Source organism: Peromyscus eremicus, chromosome 3, assembly GCF_949786415.1.
Source record: "Peromyscus eremicus chromosome 3, PerEre_H2_v1, whole genome shotgun sequence".
In the NCBI taxonomy this organism is placed as follows: Eukaryota; Metazoa; Chordata; class Mammalia; order Rodentia; family Cricetidae; genus Peromyscus; species Peromyscus eremicus.
This window is the reverse complement of record NC_081418.1, coordinates 149732612-149751392: the sequence shown is the minus strand read 5'-3', so window position 1 is coordinate 149751392 and position 18781 is coordinate 149732612. Positions and strand designations below refer to the sequence as shown.

General features: G+C 37.7%; 1 protein-coding gene across 1 annotated transcript in view; it reads right to left on the bottom strand.

Moving 5' to 3' along the window:
• Window positions 1-11250: 11250 nt before the first annotated feature.
• The window catches only part of LOC131906565 (solute carrier organic anion transporter family member 1B2-like), a 35221-nt gene continuing 27690 nt past the window's right edge, over window positions 11251-18781 (bottom strand). Inside the window, exons 12-14 of the mRNA XM_059257176.1 lie at window positions 17376-17440; window positions 14092-14209; window positions 11251-12227 (exon numbers count right to left, since the gene is read on the bottom strand). Of these exons, the coding sequence (XP_059113159.1) occupies window positions 12011-12227; window positions 14092-14209; window positions 17376-17440 (400 nt within the window). The 3' untranslated portion in view covers window positions 11251-12010. The remainder of the gene's footprint in view (window positions 12228-14091; window positions 14210-17375; window positions 17441-18781) is intronic.

Genomic DNA, 18781 nt, shown 5'->3' with positions numbered 1-18781 from the left:
ATACCTGAATACCTCTTTATCTATATAGGAGTTGTTAACTCTTTTTTTTATTCTAGACATGATGCTTCCAAAATTAGTCTTCTCATTAATGTGTCATCTGTTGTTTTCAATCCCGTCTTCATTACTCAAGCCACACATTTGATCACTTAGAGCACTGACAAATTTAATTAGGTTTTTAAAATCCATGTAGCAAAAATGGTTGGAACTTTTTTCCCTAGTAATTCAAAGCTCGTCATGAAATTCATTCTTAAAAACAAGTATATGAGAAAGCCAGTCCTTTCAAAGACCTTTGTAGAGATGGGTTTGTGTGTCAGTGGTACAATGCTTGCATGGTATGTGTGAAGCCCTGGATAATAAAATAAAATAAAGGATGTATAAAGTGTCAGATGTTCTCAAAAGAATACTTCTCATATTTAGGTAGACTCTTTGGCCCAGTGTTCATTTTACTCATGTATCCTTAGAGTACATATCTATTAATTTTCAAAATAATCTTAGAGTAAAACCTTTGAAAAGGGGGCAGCTAGATGGCTCCATGGAAGGGGGTGTTTGCCACCAAGCCTGATAAGATGGATTTGATCCCTGGGACAAACATGGTAAAAGTTGTTTTTTTCCATCTACTTCTGTACTGTGGTGTATGCCCAACCTGCAAACAAGTAAGCAAACAAACAAATAAATAAACAGATAAAATTTATAAAGTTTTAAAGAGTGACTTATGCTGTAAAATTGGAATTAATAATATAAAAGGTACACATTAAAAACAAAATCAAGTTGTGGTTTGAATAAGAAGTGCTCCTCCTAGGCTCAGGAATTTGGACATTTGGATTCCAGTTGATAACTCTGCTTGGAGAGAATTAGCGGTGCATCCTTAACCAAGGGAGTGAGTCACTGGGCTGGGTTGGGAGAGTTAAAAGCCTCACCTACTTCCACTTCACTCTCTGCTTTGTGCTTTGGTTTAGGATGTGAAATCTCAGCTTCCTGCCCCAGTCACCATGGCTGCTACTGGCTGTCATGCCTCCTTGCCATGAGGGACTTCCATCCCTCTGGAATCATAAGCAAAAATAAACTCTTTCTTCTACAGGTTGCTTTGTGGGGTTTTATCACAACAGTGAAAAGTAACTGATACCGAACTCATCTTATTTTGTGGATGATAAAGAATAAAGAGATTTTAAGGAACAACAAGCCTGTGTGTTGTTGTAGAGCCATGGTTCACGATAATAGCATGATCAAAATTCTTTCTTTCTGTTCCTCATTTTTCTTTCCTTGGTAATGAAAGTCCAAAACATAAAAATGGCATAAATCCCTAAAGATGGGGAGGATGAAGAAAGGAAAGGTGAGGGGTGGAGGTCAATATCCTGTGGTTATTTATGCATAGTAAAGTGAGAAAGAACATCTACCTGCTAGAGCAGAATGCAGGCAGCCACAATCTTAAAAGCTCTTCAAGGGAGCCAGAATGTTCATGGGAGAGTTAAGTTGACAGTTTCTGTTACTTAAACTAAGGCCAATCCACTTCCAAGAAGGAAAGCCTTATTTTGCTCCAGAGGTCTCCTGCCATGATCACTCAGCCCTGCTGCTTTGGACCTGTGCTATGCAGCACATTGGGGAAGAAATTCACAGGAAGGGATTTGCTGACTTCACTTAGGCTAGGAATCAAAAATAGAGGAATGGAAGGGGCTAGGAGCCAAGTATCTCTTCCAAGGGCTTACCACCATGGACCCAACTTCCTCCTTCTAGGCCCCACCTCTTAATGCCTCAACCACCTTCCAACAGCACCTTGCTGAAGACTAAGATTTTAACACATTGGCCATTGAGGGATTGTCCAAATACAAACAACAGCAAAGAGAAAGTAGATAACCTAACTGATGAGTTTTCTGTAGTTACCTTCATGTTGTTACGATTTTCTGAATTAATGAATGTGTCTTATAAAAGGAAAGTTTCATGGGGATAGAGAGAGTTCAGCAGTTAAGAGCATGTGCTGCTCTTGCTCAGGGTCTGAGTTTGGTTCCTACCACCCACATCAAGAGACTCACAACTACCTGTGACCCAAGCTCTAGGTGATCTGATGCCTCTGACCTCCCAGGTACCTGTGCTCACATGCATATACCCAGCACCTAGGACTCACCTCTTGATAAGGAAGTAGTCATTCACTGTAAGAGCACAGGTGTTTCCTGATACTTACTAGTAGGAAAAACAGTCAGAAAACACAGGCATTGGAATTCATGGGTGTTTCCTCATGGTGGAAGCCTGGCGACATGGGATATTATTTCTGAGCTTTATTCTCATCAGGGTTTGATCATAGCACAACAGATAATATGGAGTGAGAGAAGAAGCAGGAAGGCCTGCAGGTGAATCAGTTTCCCATTTAACATTGTTATGTTTCTAAAGCTAACAAAATACATAATAATTTGTCACTGGTTTAGCTGTAATTCCAATGTAACCAATGTTACAAGAAGTTAAGTCAATGTTAAAAAACACAGAAGCTGGAAAAATAAATGGAAAAGTAAGGGAGAGGCAATAATTGTGTCTGGTATTTCATGGCTTGGAATTCAATTTGATATGTTAATATTCCATAGTATGTGTTTGTTAGCATGGTTGAGTACACTACCATAGGAACCAAAGAAAAGCTTCCTAGATCTTAAGTACTTGTATCTGGGCCAATTCAGCAGGAAGAACAAAATTTTAGGCATTATTCTTTCAATTTAATTTGTGCTTTGATTTTTTTCCTTAGTACAAATAAAACATGATTAAAAACATTTTGTCAAGAATTATGCATAAATAAAAAACAAGATTAATGATAAGTAGAGCCCTGTATTCACGAGGATGGAACTGAGTCCACCATGTGTTGGTTTTTGGTATTTAAATGATTGCATAAAGGATGGGGAGAACCTGTCCCATTAGTGAAGACATAGAGTGCTGATTCCTAGAATGATTAATTTGGGTGGAAATGTATCAGTTGTCACCAGCATTTGGAAAAGCACCTTCTTTTTCATGATGCATATCTTAAGAGCCAGAGGAAAGCATTCACAGTGCTGAATACATACAATAACTAACAAATTTGCCCCACTGCCCACATTACAGCAGGTATGGAAAGCAACAGATATATTGACATGATGATGCTTATTCTTCATGCTTCACTCTTGGTGGCCTTATTTTCCATTTATCAGATGTGTGGAGACCTAATTAATGAATAATGCATATGAGACGTATGAGAATGGCAAAACATAGGTTAATAGAAATGGGTTGGATTAAGCTATAAGAGCTAGTTAATAATGATTCTGAGCCATAGATCATGCAGCTTGTAATTAATATAAGCCTCTATGTGTTTACTTGGGACTGAGTGTCTGTGGGACTGGGTGGGAAACAAGAAAGCTTCCAGTTACATATGGTGTTCCAACATGGGGCAGAATTTTCACCTAAAATCTGAGAAAGCTTTAACAAAAAGGGCTCTAAAATGGAGCCAATTGCAGCTTTCTAGTTCATGTCTCTCATGAAGGCCACAGGACAGAGACACTGTGGCATTCAAGCTTGAGCATAGATAGCATAGTGGAATCCTGCTATGGTACACTGAGGTGTCTTCAAGCCATGGAGCATGCTGCATGGTGGATTTAGCTTATGCTAGTACAGGCCAAAAAAAAAAAAAAGATTTCTGGACTACATGCTGTTTGATAGAGGCATAGATTCACTGCTTTCCCAGAGTTGGTGGTGAGCATGGCTCCTAGAGCTGGTGGTAAATGTACCTCAGCCATGTTGGGAAGTCAAATGGGGTGGAGTCAACAGCAAAAGCTGCTGCACAGCTAAGCAGTTTAAAATCTCTCCTAGCAAGATAAGGATTATAGATACACAATAAGACAGATTCAGATGGAATAAACCTCTAAATGGTTTACAATGTGTGTAAAAATGTATGTAAACTTGGAAGAGAGAGGAAAATGAGTATGGCAGTTGTATAAGGAAATAGTTATAAAAAATAGTCTTTAAAGAAACAATAAAAGTAATTTAAAAGAAATAACCATGTAAAGATGGAAAATGCACAGAGAGTCTGGATTATGTATACTGTGTTTTCTTTAAATTTTTTGACTGTTAATGAGCTAACTGCAGAAAGACATTTGATTATAAAGGCTGCTAAGTTAAACCAATATATATATATATTGGTTTATATAAAAGTATCTTGACTTCAAAATTTGGATCTAAGGATATATTGCTTTGGAAAGGATGCTCTAGTTTTCTTTCCATAAGAAATAAGAGGCTGTGGATTTGTTCCAGGTTAAGATAGATCAGATTGAATAAAGTGAGACCTCCTGAACCTTGATAGATGGTGTCTGTCAACAAAGGTCTTCCCAGGACTTGACTGTTATCTCAAATTTTCTTAGGACCCCCATAAAATTGCCAGTGCCCCCAATCAGCAGGAAGTAGTATGAAAAGCAATGCCTAAATCCCCAAAATATTGTTTATAAATGTTAATTTTTATTTAAAGGGTGTTTTATAAATGTAATCTCTTTCTAAAAGAAGAAAGGGGGATATGATATAGAAATGATGAAAAAAGGTAGATTATTGAATCTACTTTAATCCAAAAAACAGCTATTAATCTCAAAATACTTTATATTGGTATGGATTTTGGTTTATTGATACAAATTTAAAGTTAATTTTGTTATATTTCTTATGTATAACAAATATATGTATAACAAAATATATCTTATGTATACAAAATAATTATGTATATTTCTACTCCTGGTTAAGGTATTATATTTATGCAACTCATTTAAAATTGTAATGTATAATTAAGAAACACAGATGAATAATTAGTCATCTATGATAATCAAACCTATAGTAATGCTAGTTAAGTTTTCTAGGTATACATAGGTATATTTCAATTAGGTAAGTAATATTCAAACACTTCAAAGACCTACAGATGATGGCATTTAAAATGTTTTAAGAACTTAGACTTTTCTGGACAGTGAGACATGTCTGCTCCTGGCAGCACCAATTACTTCCAAAAAGATGATGGCCATCAAAGAAGCTCATTATGAAGTTTGCTTTCTTTGTGGCAAAAGTTAATCCACTGGGCAAAAACATGCCCTTGCCTCAATTGCTTGACAGGATGCTGTATAAAGTAGACATGCAAGACCCATAGAAAGGTGACCATTGAACTTTGCCAAAACAAGGTGAGATGGTCCTTCACATTCACAAAGAAGACTGCCAGACATTCTACAGCACAGAGAGAGAAGCAATTGATGAACTTTGCCAATATGCAAGAAAATTCTTCAGATTTTCTACTTCACTAAAATGTCTGCCAGGGACTCTAGGCCTGTAGGCTAAAAATGGATGCCCCAACATTGCAGAGGAACTTTGGGTGACTGTCCAGGCAAAAAAAAATGTCTCTTATCATTTCTAGAATTTTGGAAGTTGCTTACAATCCACTTCCTGTTTACTCAGGTAATATTATTTATTTCTGGGGTCTTTGATGGAGTTGAAGACTACGTAGTTATAATTATAGTTTTCCTTAGTCATGGTAAAAGATAAATTAGATATAAAACTTTAGATTCACATAAATAGAATAGATAATAGAATATTTTCTTTAATTTTACCAAATACAAATGGACTAGATATTGTGCTTGTAATACTTGCTTGATAACTGTTTTGTTATATAATTTTACTATGTTAAAGGTAAAACCTTTCTTTTTGATTAGACAGAAAAAGGGAAGTTCTGTGGGATGTCTTTCTGTACTCTGTGAATATGTTTTGCTCTCATTGGTTGATAAATAAAGCCGTTTGGCCAATGGCATGACAGAATAAGGTTAGATGGTACATTCAAACTGAAGACAGAGAGGAAGAAGGGTAGAGTCAGGGAGATGTTGTGAGCTGCCACCAGGAGAAGCAAGATGTGAGAGAACAGGTAATACCATGAATCCATGTGGTAAAACAGATTAACAGAAATGCATTGAATTGAGTTATAAGAGCTAATTAGTAATGAGCCTGAACCATAGGCCATACAGTTTGTAATTAATATAAGTCTCTGTATGTTTACTTGGGACTGAGTGGCTACAGGACTGGGTGGGAAACAGGAAAACTTCCAGCCACAGAGGGAAGTATTTTTAAAGGTAAAAAGCACAAGAAGACCTTGAGTATCTGCACAATTAGGCCAAGAATTATTTTGTTCTGCCCAGATTAGGTAGCTTGTTTAGTACAGAAAAGCCAAAAAGAATCTAGGTGATAATTTGCTAGAGAACCAGGTGTGATCAGTGTTCCTTTTACTAAACAAGTTGATTGGTTATTTCAAAATAATGATTCTTGGGCAATTGCTTTTTCTCAGTTTTTGGGCCAAATTGATAACCATTTTCCTGCTGATCAATTGTTGCAATTCACTCAAATGCATTCCTTTATATTTCCTAAGGTTGTGATGAAAGATCCTGTAAGAGATGATTTGCTAGTTTTTACCAACGGTTCCTCCAATGGGAGGGCTGCTGTTATCAATGGTAAAGGTTACATAGTACAAACAACTCCAGCTCCACCTCAGATAGTAGAACTGAGAGCTGTGACTATGGTTTTCCAGCTTCTTGTAAATACTTCATTTAATTTGTATACAGATCGTCATTATATTTCAGAGCCCTTCAAGTTATAGAAATTGTTTCCTGCACTGGGACTAGTAATGATCAGGTTAGGCTGCTGTTTCAGCAAATTCAAGATGCCTTTTATCAAAGAAAGTTGCCATGCCTTGTGGGTTGTATTAGAGTGCATTCCAATCTTCCTGGCCTCTTACCAGACAAAAATGTGTAAGCTGATAAATTAACACAAATGGCTGCCTTGTCCCAGGTAGAATTGGCTCAATAGTCATGTGCCCTTCATCATCAAAATAGCAGAAATTTAAGAAGAAAACTTGGCCTTACCAGGGAATTTGCTCCTCAGATAGTTAACCAATGTGATGTGTGCCCACAGTATTTGCCTGTACCTTCTTTCCAATCATTTATGGCAAATGGATGTTACTCAGGTTGTGGAATTTGGTAAATTAAAATATGTACATGTGACAATGAATACTTAATCAGGGTTTCGATGGCCACTGTGCAAAATCGTACAAAAATCGGGAAGCCTCTAAGCATGTGATAGCTCATTGCTTAAAATGTTTTTCATAAATGGGGATTCCTAAAATTATAAATTCGATAATGGATCTGAATATATTAGTAAAGCATTTCAGCAATTTTGTTGCCAGTGGCAAATTGTGCATAAAACAGGCATTCCTTATTATCCTCAAGGACAACGCATCATTGAGTGAGTCTACAGCAATCTCAAGATGCAACTTCAAAAAATTAAGAGGGAGGAGTTAAACCCTCAGTCACCGCATAATACATTGAATCATACCCTCTACATTTTGAATTTTTTGAATGTGGATGCACATGAGCAATCTGCCATGGATAGATTTTGGCATGATGGCATCAGAGCAAATTTTGCTCAGGTGAAATGGAAGGATCCTTGCACTGGATTCTGGAAGGGTCCCAACCCTGTTTTAATATGGGGTCAAGGGCATGTTTGTATTTTTTCACAGGGAGGAAATGAAGCCCGATGACTTGCTACAGTGTGTGGAACAGAGGAATGCCGGCCCTGATGACATACAGTGCTGATGCTCCCCCAGGAGAATTGGGGTGAGATTTGATGAACCTGTGTTCCTGATCCTCCTTTGTTACATCCTGCAGTCTGGGAAGGGAAGAAATGATTCCCAGCTTCCTGATAGACATGCTGCACAAATTTCCCAGACCTCTGTGAATTCTAATCATTCTGAATCCAGCTGAGGAACACCTATCTGTTTGTAACTGGGTGTTTGGTCATTTATCCACACTATGTCTTGGGCTGCAGAGGTCACCTTTGCCAGTATAGTGTTTATCTGCTGATTGCCCAGAGGAAACAGAAAGCCTGGAGAACAGCTGCCTCAGAGATTCCACCCCTGTGAGAAAGAGACCCATTGGAGCAATCGAACACTGCCCTCAAACTCATGGAGATCCACCTGCCTCTGCCTCCCAAGTGCTAGGATTAAAGGCGCCTCTGCCTCCCAAGTGCTAGGATTAAAGGCGTGTGCTACCACTACCTGGCCAGAGTCAGCTTTTTAATAAACCAGAACAGCATAAAATAATACTTCAATATTATCCACACCCAATAGATATCTGAATCTCTGCAAAACTGAATCCAATGATCAGAGGGAGAAATAAGAGCAAGTCGAGAACACAAAAGGCTTAGAAATAAGAAATTCTGGGCATGGGTCAGATGAGTTGCAGGAGGAACAGGGGGTTATGGTCCTCCAGAGGGCTGTGTACTGGGGGTACCTGCGTCACGCCCAAGTATGGGGTATAATAGGGGTGGCAACATCCAGGGCTCAAAGGTCAGTGACAGAAGTCAACTGGGAGATACAGTAAGAAGGAAAAAAGACATCTTTTAAAAGCAGAGCAATGGAAATGGGTTGCAAACAGGAGACCTTAGAGAAGTATCTGATGCACCTTCATGACTTAAACAGCAGGCTGCATGGAGTCAATGAGAGGGGCAGAGACAAAGAAAGTTCTAGTCTGCATCCAGCATAGAGGCAACCAAAAGCAGTCTGGCTCCTAGAAACCCTGAAAACTTTGTAGCATGAAGCTCAGTGACAATTTGATTGTGCTCAGTTGGGCTCCCATCTTTGCAACAAAACTTGAAAGCACAAATCTGACACAAATCTGAGAATTGTTTTCTGTCACAGAATATTCCCATGTACTTGAAATTGATCTTCAAAATTCATAAAAATTAATGGCAAAATATCCATTACAAAAGTGTAATAAAAAGAGACTTCTGGTTTCAGTAGGAATGTCTCAACCGTGTACTACAATAGAAAAATTGCTGGATAAATGCAAGTTGTGACTTTTCTGGACCTTAGCAATGAACCAATATTATCAGGCTGACAGCTAACTCAAATCTTGAAAGAGTTAGATAAGGTAGCTTGAACCTCTGCCTAGTTGGGAAATGCTGCATTTGGATGGAGATTGTCTGGGTGGGTGTCATATGTTCATGTTCATACCTTAATTTTCAAGGTGGTGATGTGGAGAGGTGTGGCTTCATTAAGGTCATTAGGCCACTGGAATTGCTGCTCTGAGAAGAGACTGTTCCTTTTTAGAAAATTTAATTCATTCCATGGAGAGTGGGCTTTTAGAAGAACTACAAGCCTGGCCCCTTGGTTGCTCTGGCTTTCTGTCTCACCATGTGATCTCTTCCACCCTTACCCACAGCCCTGTGATGTATTCTGCCACAAGACTCTTATCAGACATCATGCATGCATAAATTTCTCTGAGGAGCTGTGGACAAATGTCTGTTTACCCCAGATAAGACATCAATGACAGACTGAAGCAACAGTTCCACTGTCTGTCTTGGTGAACCAGCGAGCTTAGTGGGCTTTCTTATGGGTGCATGGGAGAAAGGTTAACAGAACTTGGGGCACTTCAAAAGAGCCATATCCCCAAAAGGTTTCAGCCCAGAAAGATTGCCGACTTCCCAGAGTTGATAGATGGAATCTCTCCTTCAGGTAACATTATACCCTATACATAGTCCAGCATTTCCAAGACTATATGAAACCAGATCTGTGGTGGGCAGGAGGGACAGATGGAAATTCCTGTTCCTTGTTAGATTTTTGTTAACTGATACAAGCTAGAATCTTAATTGAGAACATGACCCCATCAGATTGGACTGTAAGCAAGCCTGTAGGACATTCTTTTGCTTAATTATTGATGTGGGAGGGCCAAATCCATTGTGGGTTGTGCCCCAGCTGGGCAAGTAGTCCTGGGGTATACAAGAAAGCAGGTTGAGCAAGCCATGGAGATCAAGGCAGTTAATAGTATTTGTTCATAGACTGTTTCAGTTCCTGCCTCTAGGTTCCTACCTGGAATTGCTCTCCTGAATATCCTCAGTCATGGACTAAGGCTTATAAGCTGAAATAAACTGTTCATTTCTCAAGTTGCTTTTGATTAGTGCGTTATCACAGCAGCAGAAAGCTAACTATGACAGTCTTGTTGTGTGTTCCACATTCTAGAACATGCTGGGCCATTTCATCCTTTCTCTCTGAAGCTACCCAACATCTCCTCTCTCCCAACCCCATGTAGCTACTTACAAACACTGTTTTTCTCTCTTCCTCTCCTTCATCATCCTCCTTCATGTAGTCACTGAGATTTATAGCTTTCCTGCCCTGGGTTTTTTTCTTTTAAATTCTAATAAAATTGTCCATGAGCTAAACAAACAAACAAACAAACAAACAAAACAACAAGCAAACAAAAAAAATATATATTTTTTTTCCTGGAAAAGAATAATGCTCACTGACTTAGCCTGTGAGCCCCCCACCCCAGATTTCTGTGTCTATAATTAAGAGATCTTTCTCAGTTCCACAGTGGAAGGACAGGTTACCATGTGTAACTTCCAGATCCGTTCCCAGTTACTAGCAAAATTCATGTTGCACGACTTTCTTATACTGACTTCTGGTAAAAACTCCTACCACATGAGGGATTATTTAAAGGACTTAATTCAGATAATGTCAGAGATGTTTTGAATCAGAATCTGTGGATCAGGACTATAGTCTTTCATATGTGTATAGAATGAGTATATATATATATATATATATATATATATGTGTGTGTGTGTGTGTGTGTGTGTGTGTGTGTGTGTGTGACAGTTGATTAAAAATTATTTTCCGTACCTCATTTGTTTGGACATTTAGTCTCCAGAGGTGGGTGTTGTGCAGGAGTTTTATGGAACATTTAGGAGTTACAGACTTGCTGAAGGAAGTATGTCACTGGGAGAGCACTTTGAGGTTTTATAATCTGGCCTCAACTCATATTCCCTATGTTTCTGCTTCCTGTATGTGGGTGAAATGTGATCGGCCATTTTCCTGCTCCTGCCACCATGGCCCTCTGCCTGTTGCCAAGTCTTTACCACCAGGATGGGCCCTATATATCTAGAACTGCAAAATAAATCATTTTCCTTCTGGGTTATTTTTTTGTCAGAGTATTTTTTCAGAACAACAGAAAAGTCGTTAATGTAATAAGCAATTTTAATGCAAACAAAATGTTTTAACCTATGACAATAAAACAAGTACATCCTCTACTAGATCCATTCTCACTAGAAAATACAATATCCAGATATTTTTGTCTTATTCACTCTACTACATATCTTGATTTCAGTGAGTATTTATATAATATATACATATATACATACATGTAAGTGTGTATGTATGACATCCAAAAAAAAAAAAAACAGATAAATACAACATTGGTAAATGGTGAACTCTAATATCCTCTAATACACACTTTGTCTGGCGCACACTTGTCTCAGAGAGCTGACAGATGGAGTGAAGCCTCATTTTATTCAATGGTCTTTGCTTTCGTCAGTCAATGTGGGATTTTCCAATCCATTGTCATGGCTCTTAAAATGCATTGTATGTTAAGTTTTCTGAAAGTCATAGCTTGTAATTTTTTAATGTTTCTGTTCTATTCCTCAGTACTATAAGAGCATGTAAAAAGAAGATGCATGTGCTGTTAAACACAATTTCAAATTAATAATTCTGCAAAATATACAACTGAACATGGATACCAGAGGATGTTATGTCATGAAGTCCTCCATCAGCAGAGACTCTGGGTGTGAATAGAACTATTCAAATTTTGATTTTTAAAGATACCAGGTGTTTTCTCCTTATACAGGCAGCCAATTTCTCTCCTTCCTTTGTCCCTCTGCAAATCCTAGCCACTTATTTTATTGAGTTATGTATGCTTAAGTGAATTTTTTCTATTGTAAACTAACCAGTTTTTATGCTTTAAATTTGTACAGATCATATATTCCAATCCTAGCCTCCAATGCACACCTATGCCCTGACAATGATATACCTAGTCTGTTTGATTTGTAGTTTCTATTTTTCACAAATTCATAGGATTATCCATTATTCATCATATGAAGTGTGGAAATCTTCAATGAAAGGACCAGAAACTGGTTGGAAGCACAGCAACAGATGTAACTTTTGTTTTTCTTAAAGAGGTGTTTCAGTGTATGATCCACCAGAAGGTACAGAATGGTATCCATTTTTATTTAACGATTCTGGAATTGCTTCATCTGTGACTTTTCCACCATTTTCCAATGTTTTGCTATCTTTTCTTTCATCTTTTTTCTTCATGGCATAAATCAATACAACATATAAAATAAGTGCTGGGGCTTTTAAAGATGTGGCCAAACCCAAGTAGATGGTTCTAGGGGAAAAAATGGAACAAATATTGTTTTGTATTACGTAGAATAGCATTTATCTCAAGTATGTGGACCTTAAAGGCAAAAATTGAAATTATGTATAAAACATTAAATTATAAAGGAAGAAAACAAACAGTTCCAAAATCCAAAATGGATTTTGTCCATTGGGCCATAAAGACTTTGAGATTATTTCTAAAGAATTGTCAAGACACAGAAAGTAAACTCCAGCTGACTCTAACTTTCTAATGGAAGAGAGGAATATTCAGATCCTTCTCCCACAAGCCATCATATCGCACTCAATGTAAGGAGAGAGTACCAAGAAATACATTTGGTTTTCACAGCCCAAATATCCAGGACCACTGAAAGTGAGACTTAGCACATAGGACTATAGAAAGCCACTCTCCCATCTGTGCCTTATACCACAACCCTAATGGACTATAGTAGTCTCTTCACCATAATATTTTATGTCTAATTCTCAAGAAAAGAAACAGAAATCATGCAAAAAGGAAGGAAACAATAACCATGGATCGAAGAGAATGGATAGTCTTTAAACCCAGTCATTGATATGCCGGCATGTTGAGATGATCAGAATGGAGACATGATACTAACTACACCCTACCACCCACCAAGGCATCAACTCCATCATGACAGCAGGTCCACCATGGCAACACCACCACCATGACACAAATATCATCATGACATCAACACTACCATGAATCAACTCCACCATGGCACCGATACCATTGGCAGCAATTTGCACAAGAACTCTTATTTGTGGTTGGTGCAGCATGGTTTGGAAGATAGTCTGACATTGTCTTACAAACTGGAATAAGGGGGGCGTACTGTCCTTCAACACACATCATTTGATATCCATTGGCCGTGGAAGCTGGCCTCTGTGGTTCTGCCTCTTTGTAGTGTTCATTTGTATTTTGCTCTTTTGGGGAGCTCAGGAGATCTAGAAAACTTCCTTATGACTGTATCACTCAATCCAGTTTCTTCTTCTAATTTGTCTTTTGTCTTTAGGTGTTGCCTAAAATAATTTCTGTCATGTAGAGTTTTAAAAATACTTTAACATTTTCTGTCACATTTTTGAGGGATTGGGTCATTATAAAAATATACTTGTGCACCCCAAATAGTTTTTTTAATCTACTTTGAGTAATATCTGTTCAATAATTAATCAATATTTAAATTTGCAATTAATTCTTTTCTAAGAAATGTTGTTTCACTTTGTTCTTCTAAATTACCATTAAGTTGTCTTCTCTCCCCATGAATAGTATATGAATACTCCTCCTTTTCCCTCTTTATAACACACCCCATTTCCCGCTTCAGAAGACAGAGCCAATGATGTATGGGGTATGAGCAGAGTTTTTGGAGATAAAACCATAATTGAGCAAAAATATATCTCTTTCACTTCAAACTGCATGACTTTGGGCAAGTTATTCATTATCCTTGAACCTTCCCATGTTTGTATTTAAGGTAAAATATAAACATAGATTTGCTATTGTTTCTACTAGCATTAAAATGAGATTGCCTGATACAATACTGAATATGAAGTAAGGGTTGATTAATGATAACATTAATTATTGAATTGAAAATAATACTATATGGAGCTAAAGAGATTGCTCAGAGATCAAGAACACTGACTACTCTCATGAGAAACCTGGGTTGTCCCCAGAATTCACATGCTGGGTCACAAACATCTATAATTCCAGTTCTAGAGAGCCTGACTTCACATGACCTCTGCTGGCACGACACATATGTGGTGCACACACATACATGCAGGTAAACATACTTGTACACATTAATAAAAGCTTAAAAAAAGAAATGACACCACTTAGCAATTAACATAGTATATTTATGACAACTCACCCAAACAATTCAGAGTTATATGCCCTACATGCCCCTCGTGCTCCACAGCTGGTGGCAGACCACTTCATACACGTTTTGTCAATTAAGGCCCCAAAATAGACTGGAGCTAAAATTCCTCCTACAACATGAAAGGAAAAGCTATCAACCCAAGATACACACTTCAAATGTAACTAGGGGGTGTATCACATTGATACATTATGAAGAAAGGAACAGTTGAAAACTTTGTAGAACAATTCCATTGTTTCTGCTTTGATATGTGCAAGAATTAATGTTAGTAGATTTCTCAAAAGATCATACCATAGAGTAACGTCATAAACATCTTTTATCTATCCCTACTCTTCTGACATACATAAGGAAGAAGGAATTCTGCCTGCCTGTAAACTCTGTTCTTGAAACACAAATTAGCTGAAGCCTATCTAGTGAAAAGGAGAGTGCTATTAGTAAAACATGGCAACATGTCATTTCTTTCTTCATTGGAATCATCTGGAATAATTGGAATAGAATTTTAACTTTATCATTAGTGTAAATAGTATTTCTCAAAATCCTACAAAGGTAGGAGCTTATTTAACTTATTTTTTTTTTTTTTTTAGAAAACTAAAAGGCTGGAGAAATGGGTCATTGGTTTAGAGCACTTACTGCTCTTGAAAACATCAACATTCATTTCCCCGAATCTACATCAGGGAAGTCACTGCCAGTTCCAGGGGATGTGATCACCTCTTCTGGACCCCATGTGCATGTATGCAGGTGGTGCACATACAGAAAAACATGCATACACCATTATACATAAATAAAGCTAACTACCTAAGCAAACAAATAAAATTTAAAAAAATGTTTAAAGGTAAAAAAAAGAAAACTAAAAATGGAATTCTTATTTCAGGAAACTTTCCCCAGAGAAGTGGAGGCTCAGAATCCTGCCATTGGATGTTGGCTTCTAGGTTCAGACTCCACCTCCTCTTTTTGGTGTCATCTGATTCCATGACCTGGCATTTTCTTTCCACTGATTTTGTATATGCTTAAATATCTTTTGATGTGTCCTGAGCAGTTCAACTTGGACCCTTGTGGGTAAATTTTGTTTTTGTGTCTTCTGATTTCAAAGTTTCAATAGTTGACCTAAGCTAGTTTTGTTGTGGTATGCAAAAATACAATACAAGGTTCTCCAGAGCACATGTATACTATAGTGACACAACTGTTTCTTACTGATGTTTAATCAACTCTGAGATTGACTCAGTTTTTAAACTGGCCCCAGATTGGAGGGACATATTAGTAGAGGTCTCACTCAGAAGCTCTTTGATTCTTTTTCTTAGGTATTTTGATGAACAAATCTCAAATTTTGTCATGTAAGAAAGTAATTCATATATCATAATTTTACTGATTTCATAAAATTACTCTATTTTCATTCTTATAGATTTATGTATAACTAATTTTTATGTTCATATCTGTGCATGCTTATGAGTGCAGTGCCAGAAAGGCCAGAAAAGGGCATCCATTCCCCAGAGTTCAAGTTGCAGGCAGCTGCAAATCACTTGATATGATGATAAAACTGAACTCTGAACCCTCTACGAACAGCACATGCCATCAGCTACTGAATGCGATGTCACTCCAGCTCCTGTTCCCACTTTTCTCAGAGAGAGTAGTTGACAATGGCCTGATAACAGAGGCCAATGTAGCCAAATAAAAACTGGTCTGAGGAACCGCTTTAGTAGTTTGTGTTTCCAAAATTTGGGGCCATCTTTTGAGAAATGAAAAATATGTATCAATGATGCATAATTCCTGTGTGATGATACTGGTGTTAGTGGACTTGCTGAACTAAATATTTTAGCTAAGAAAGCTGGTGTTGGTCATTGTTAGAATTTACTATTTTCCAGTAAGTTATTTTCCAAGTAACTTATTCAGTTTAGTATATCGTAGAGATGCTTGATAGTGTTCAGTGATATTATCTGAAGACAGTTGTCTATAAATTAGAAGTGTGGTGTTTAGAGTATGCTTTCCTCATAGAGATGTTTAAGTTTGATGAAGTCACATATTGGACATATCATTATCAAAAGTTCCTACTTGTAATGGCAAGTTCCCTTTTCTTTATGTTTTATGATGTTAGAAGAATTTCTTTTATTCTCCAAGTCTCTCCTTAGAATATCAGGAGACATGCTAACCACACAACACTTAGGTTTGGGAGGCAGTTAGAAGTATGGAGTTTCATTTAGGTTTGGAAGTGGGGGGCTGTTGGTACATATAGAAGCTTCCAGCCTGGAGTGCAATGCATAGAGAACTACCAAGAGGCCCTCCTACCTACCCCACCTGCCTCATTTCCCACTTACAATTCCTTTTTTTCCCCTTTGAGGATCTAAGATATTGTCTCCTACACAAGTCTTGAACAGTTTCTCTCCACTGTTATCAGCCAGGGTTGTTTCTTTTGTTCCATCTGCAAAGGTGCTGGGGGTAGACCCTTTATGTCTCCTTTGCTGCTCTTTAAATTTAGCTTTGCATCAGTAGTTGTTTCTAATTAGATCTCTACTCCATCCATAGGTGATTGATTTTCCTTTTTTCCCCCTATTTCTTTATATATAAGCATTCAATGCCTGCAAGTCTTACAGAGGTTGTGTTAGAAGTTGTGAAAGTGACAACAGACATCTAAGGGCAAATGGGGATAACAGATGGAGATACTTCCTTAAATCTCTGTCAATTACATCTTTTGAATATTTAAGAATTTGGAGCCTAGGGTTCTAATCTTGACATGGAAATCACAATTCTTGAGTTTGCTTTCAGTTAAAGTCTTCTGTTTATCCAAGGTGATGATGGGTTCTAGAGCACGGGTTCTCTTTTCCTTTTGCATGTTGAGTTGCTGATAAAGGCTCCAGAGCCTCCAGATCCAGGCAGTGGGAAGCCAGGCCATCATCCTCAGTTTCTGTTCTGCACAGACTCAAACTGACCTAGTTCCCAACACTCAAAGCACATGAGGCATTACCTAAAGATGTTATGTGTGGAGCTGGCCCTTTTCTCTGACCACCTGAAAGAAGCACTCCTCAATGCAAAGGACTCTGGGAACTCCAATACCTGTGATAACATCCTACAGACAGGATGATCCCTTGGTCTAGCCTTAGCTTTGCAGTTAGCTAATCAATTCTTTCAGGTCACTTGGGTTCTTCCATCTCCTACCACTTTCATTTACTAGAAATAGAAAGGATTTTTAAGTCTTTAAACTTACCTTAGAACTGGAACTTGTTTATGTTCAGCTTTTTAAGCTTGGCATGAATATTTACTACCTGAATTTAACATGTTTACCATACCTAGCGCACGTATAACCAGCGAGTGGAAACCCATTGCAAGTGATTTCAATTCAGGTTGGACAGTCCTGCAATAAGATAAAATCACAGAAACATTTAAACACGTCTTTAAAATGCTAAGTTAAATTTAACCTTGAAATGCTTGTTGGTGATATTTTTCTTTATAGTTGCATTGAAACCCTCAAGGGAATGGCCCATGTGTTATAAAGGTATCATTCTGAGCTCCATGAGAGGCAAATAGCTCAATGATAAAGATTACTCTAATTCACTAATTTGCTGTGCTATGATTTCAAGGGAGTCCAGCATCCATTTTACTTAATTAAAAAATTATGTTGAGACTCTGTAGCCCAGGCTGGCCTTGAACTCACAGAAAACCTCCTGCTTCAGCCTCCTAAAGTGCTGAGCTTACAGATGTAACTAAATTAGGTTGCATTTTTATGTTTTCTTCTGTAAAAATGCTGTGAAAATATCTGTAGTAAGTTTTATTATGTCTACAAAGACATTGATTTCCTATAGTCCATTCAGCCCAGTTCCTGGGAAAAGACCAGATGCTTGCATCTAGATATAGGTCTCAGCACACACTTTGCTTCCTTATTTTTATTATCGATGTTAACAGAGAAGTCTACTAATGTGGTAACACAAATTACATTATATAACCAGAAGAGTCAAGAAAGATATGTATTATGGACTATCCTGTATATAGCTGTTATGTTAAAGGTAGAGAACATGTTATCACTGTGCTCAGAAATACACTCAGGGCTGGAGAAGTGGCATAACATTAAGAGTCTTTGCTGTCCCTGTAGAGGACCAGATTTCAGTTCCCAGCATCCACACTAGGTAACTCACAACCACTTGTAACTTTAGCTCCAGGGGATGCAATACACTCTTCCAGCCTCTTCAGGCACCTGTACTCACGTAAACATACATATACACAGAAATACACATACACATGAGCAAAATATGAAATAAATCTTTAAAAAGGTGTTTATAAAAAAACACATTCTTGTATCTACAAAGTCATCTCCATAATTCCAACTTTCTGTGTTTAGTGAGCTGGTGACACTCCCACTTCTGTTAAAATCTAATCCACATTGAGGATAATGATTATGTGGGACAATAGGTGGGTAGAATGTAAGTCTTGCTTAAATACTTTTACTGAAATACTGAATCAATGATATATTTTCCATTGCCTTCAAATACTTGATGCATATTTATTCAGAGGGCTAAGTAGATACATCATGCAGTGAAGTGGGAGAAACTACTTAGCTTCTCTTGCCTCCATTTCCTTATTTGCTAAGTGATAACAGTTTTTCATATCATGTGTTGTAATATGTATCAGCACTTTGAGCCTCAGGTTTTTTGACATGTGACTGATCCTTAATCCTTGTAAGAAAGATACCACTTCCTGA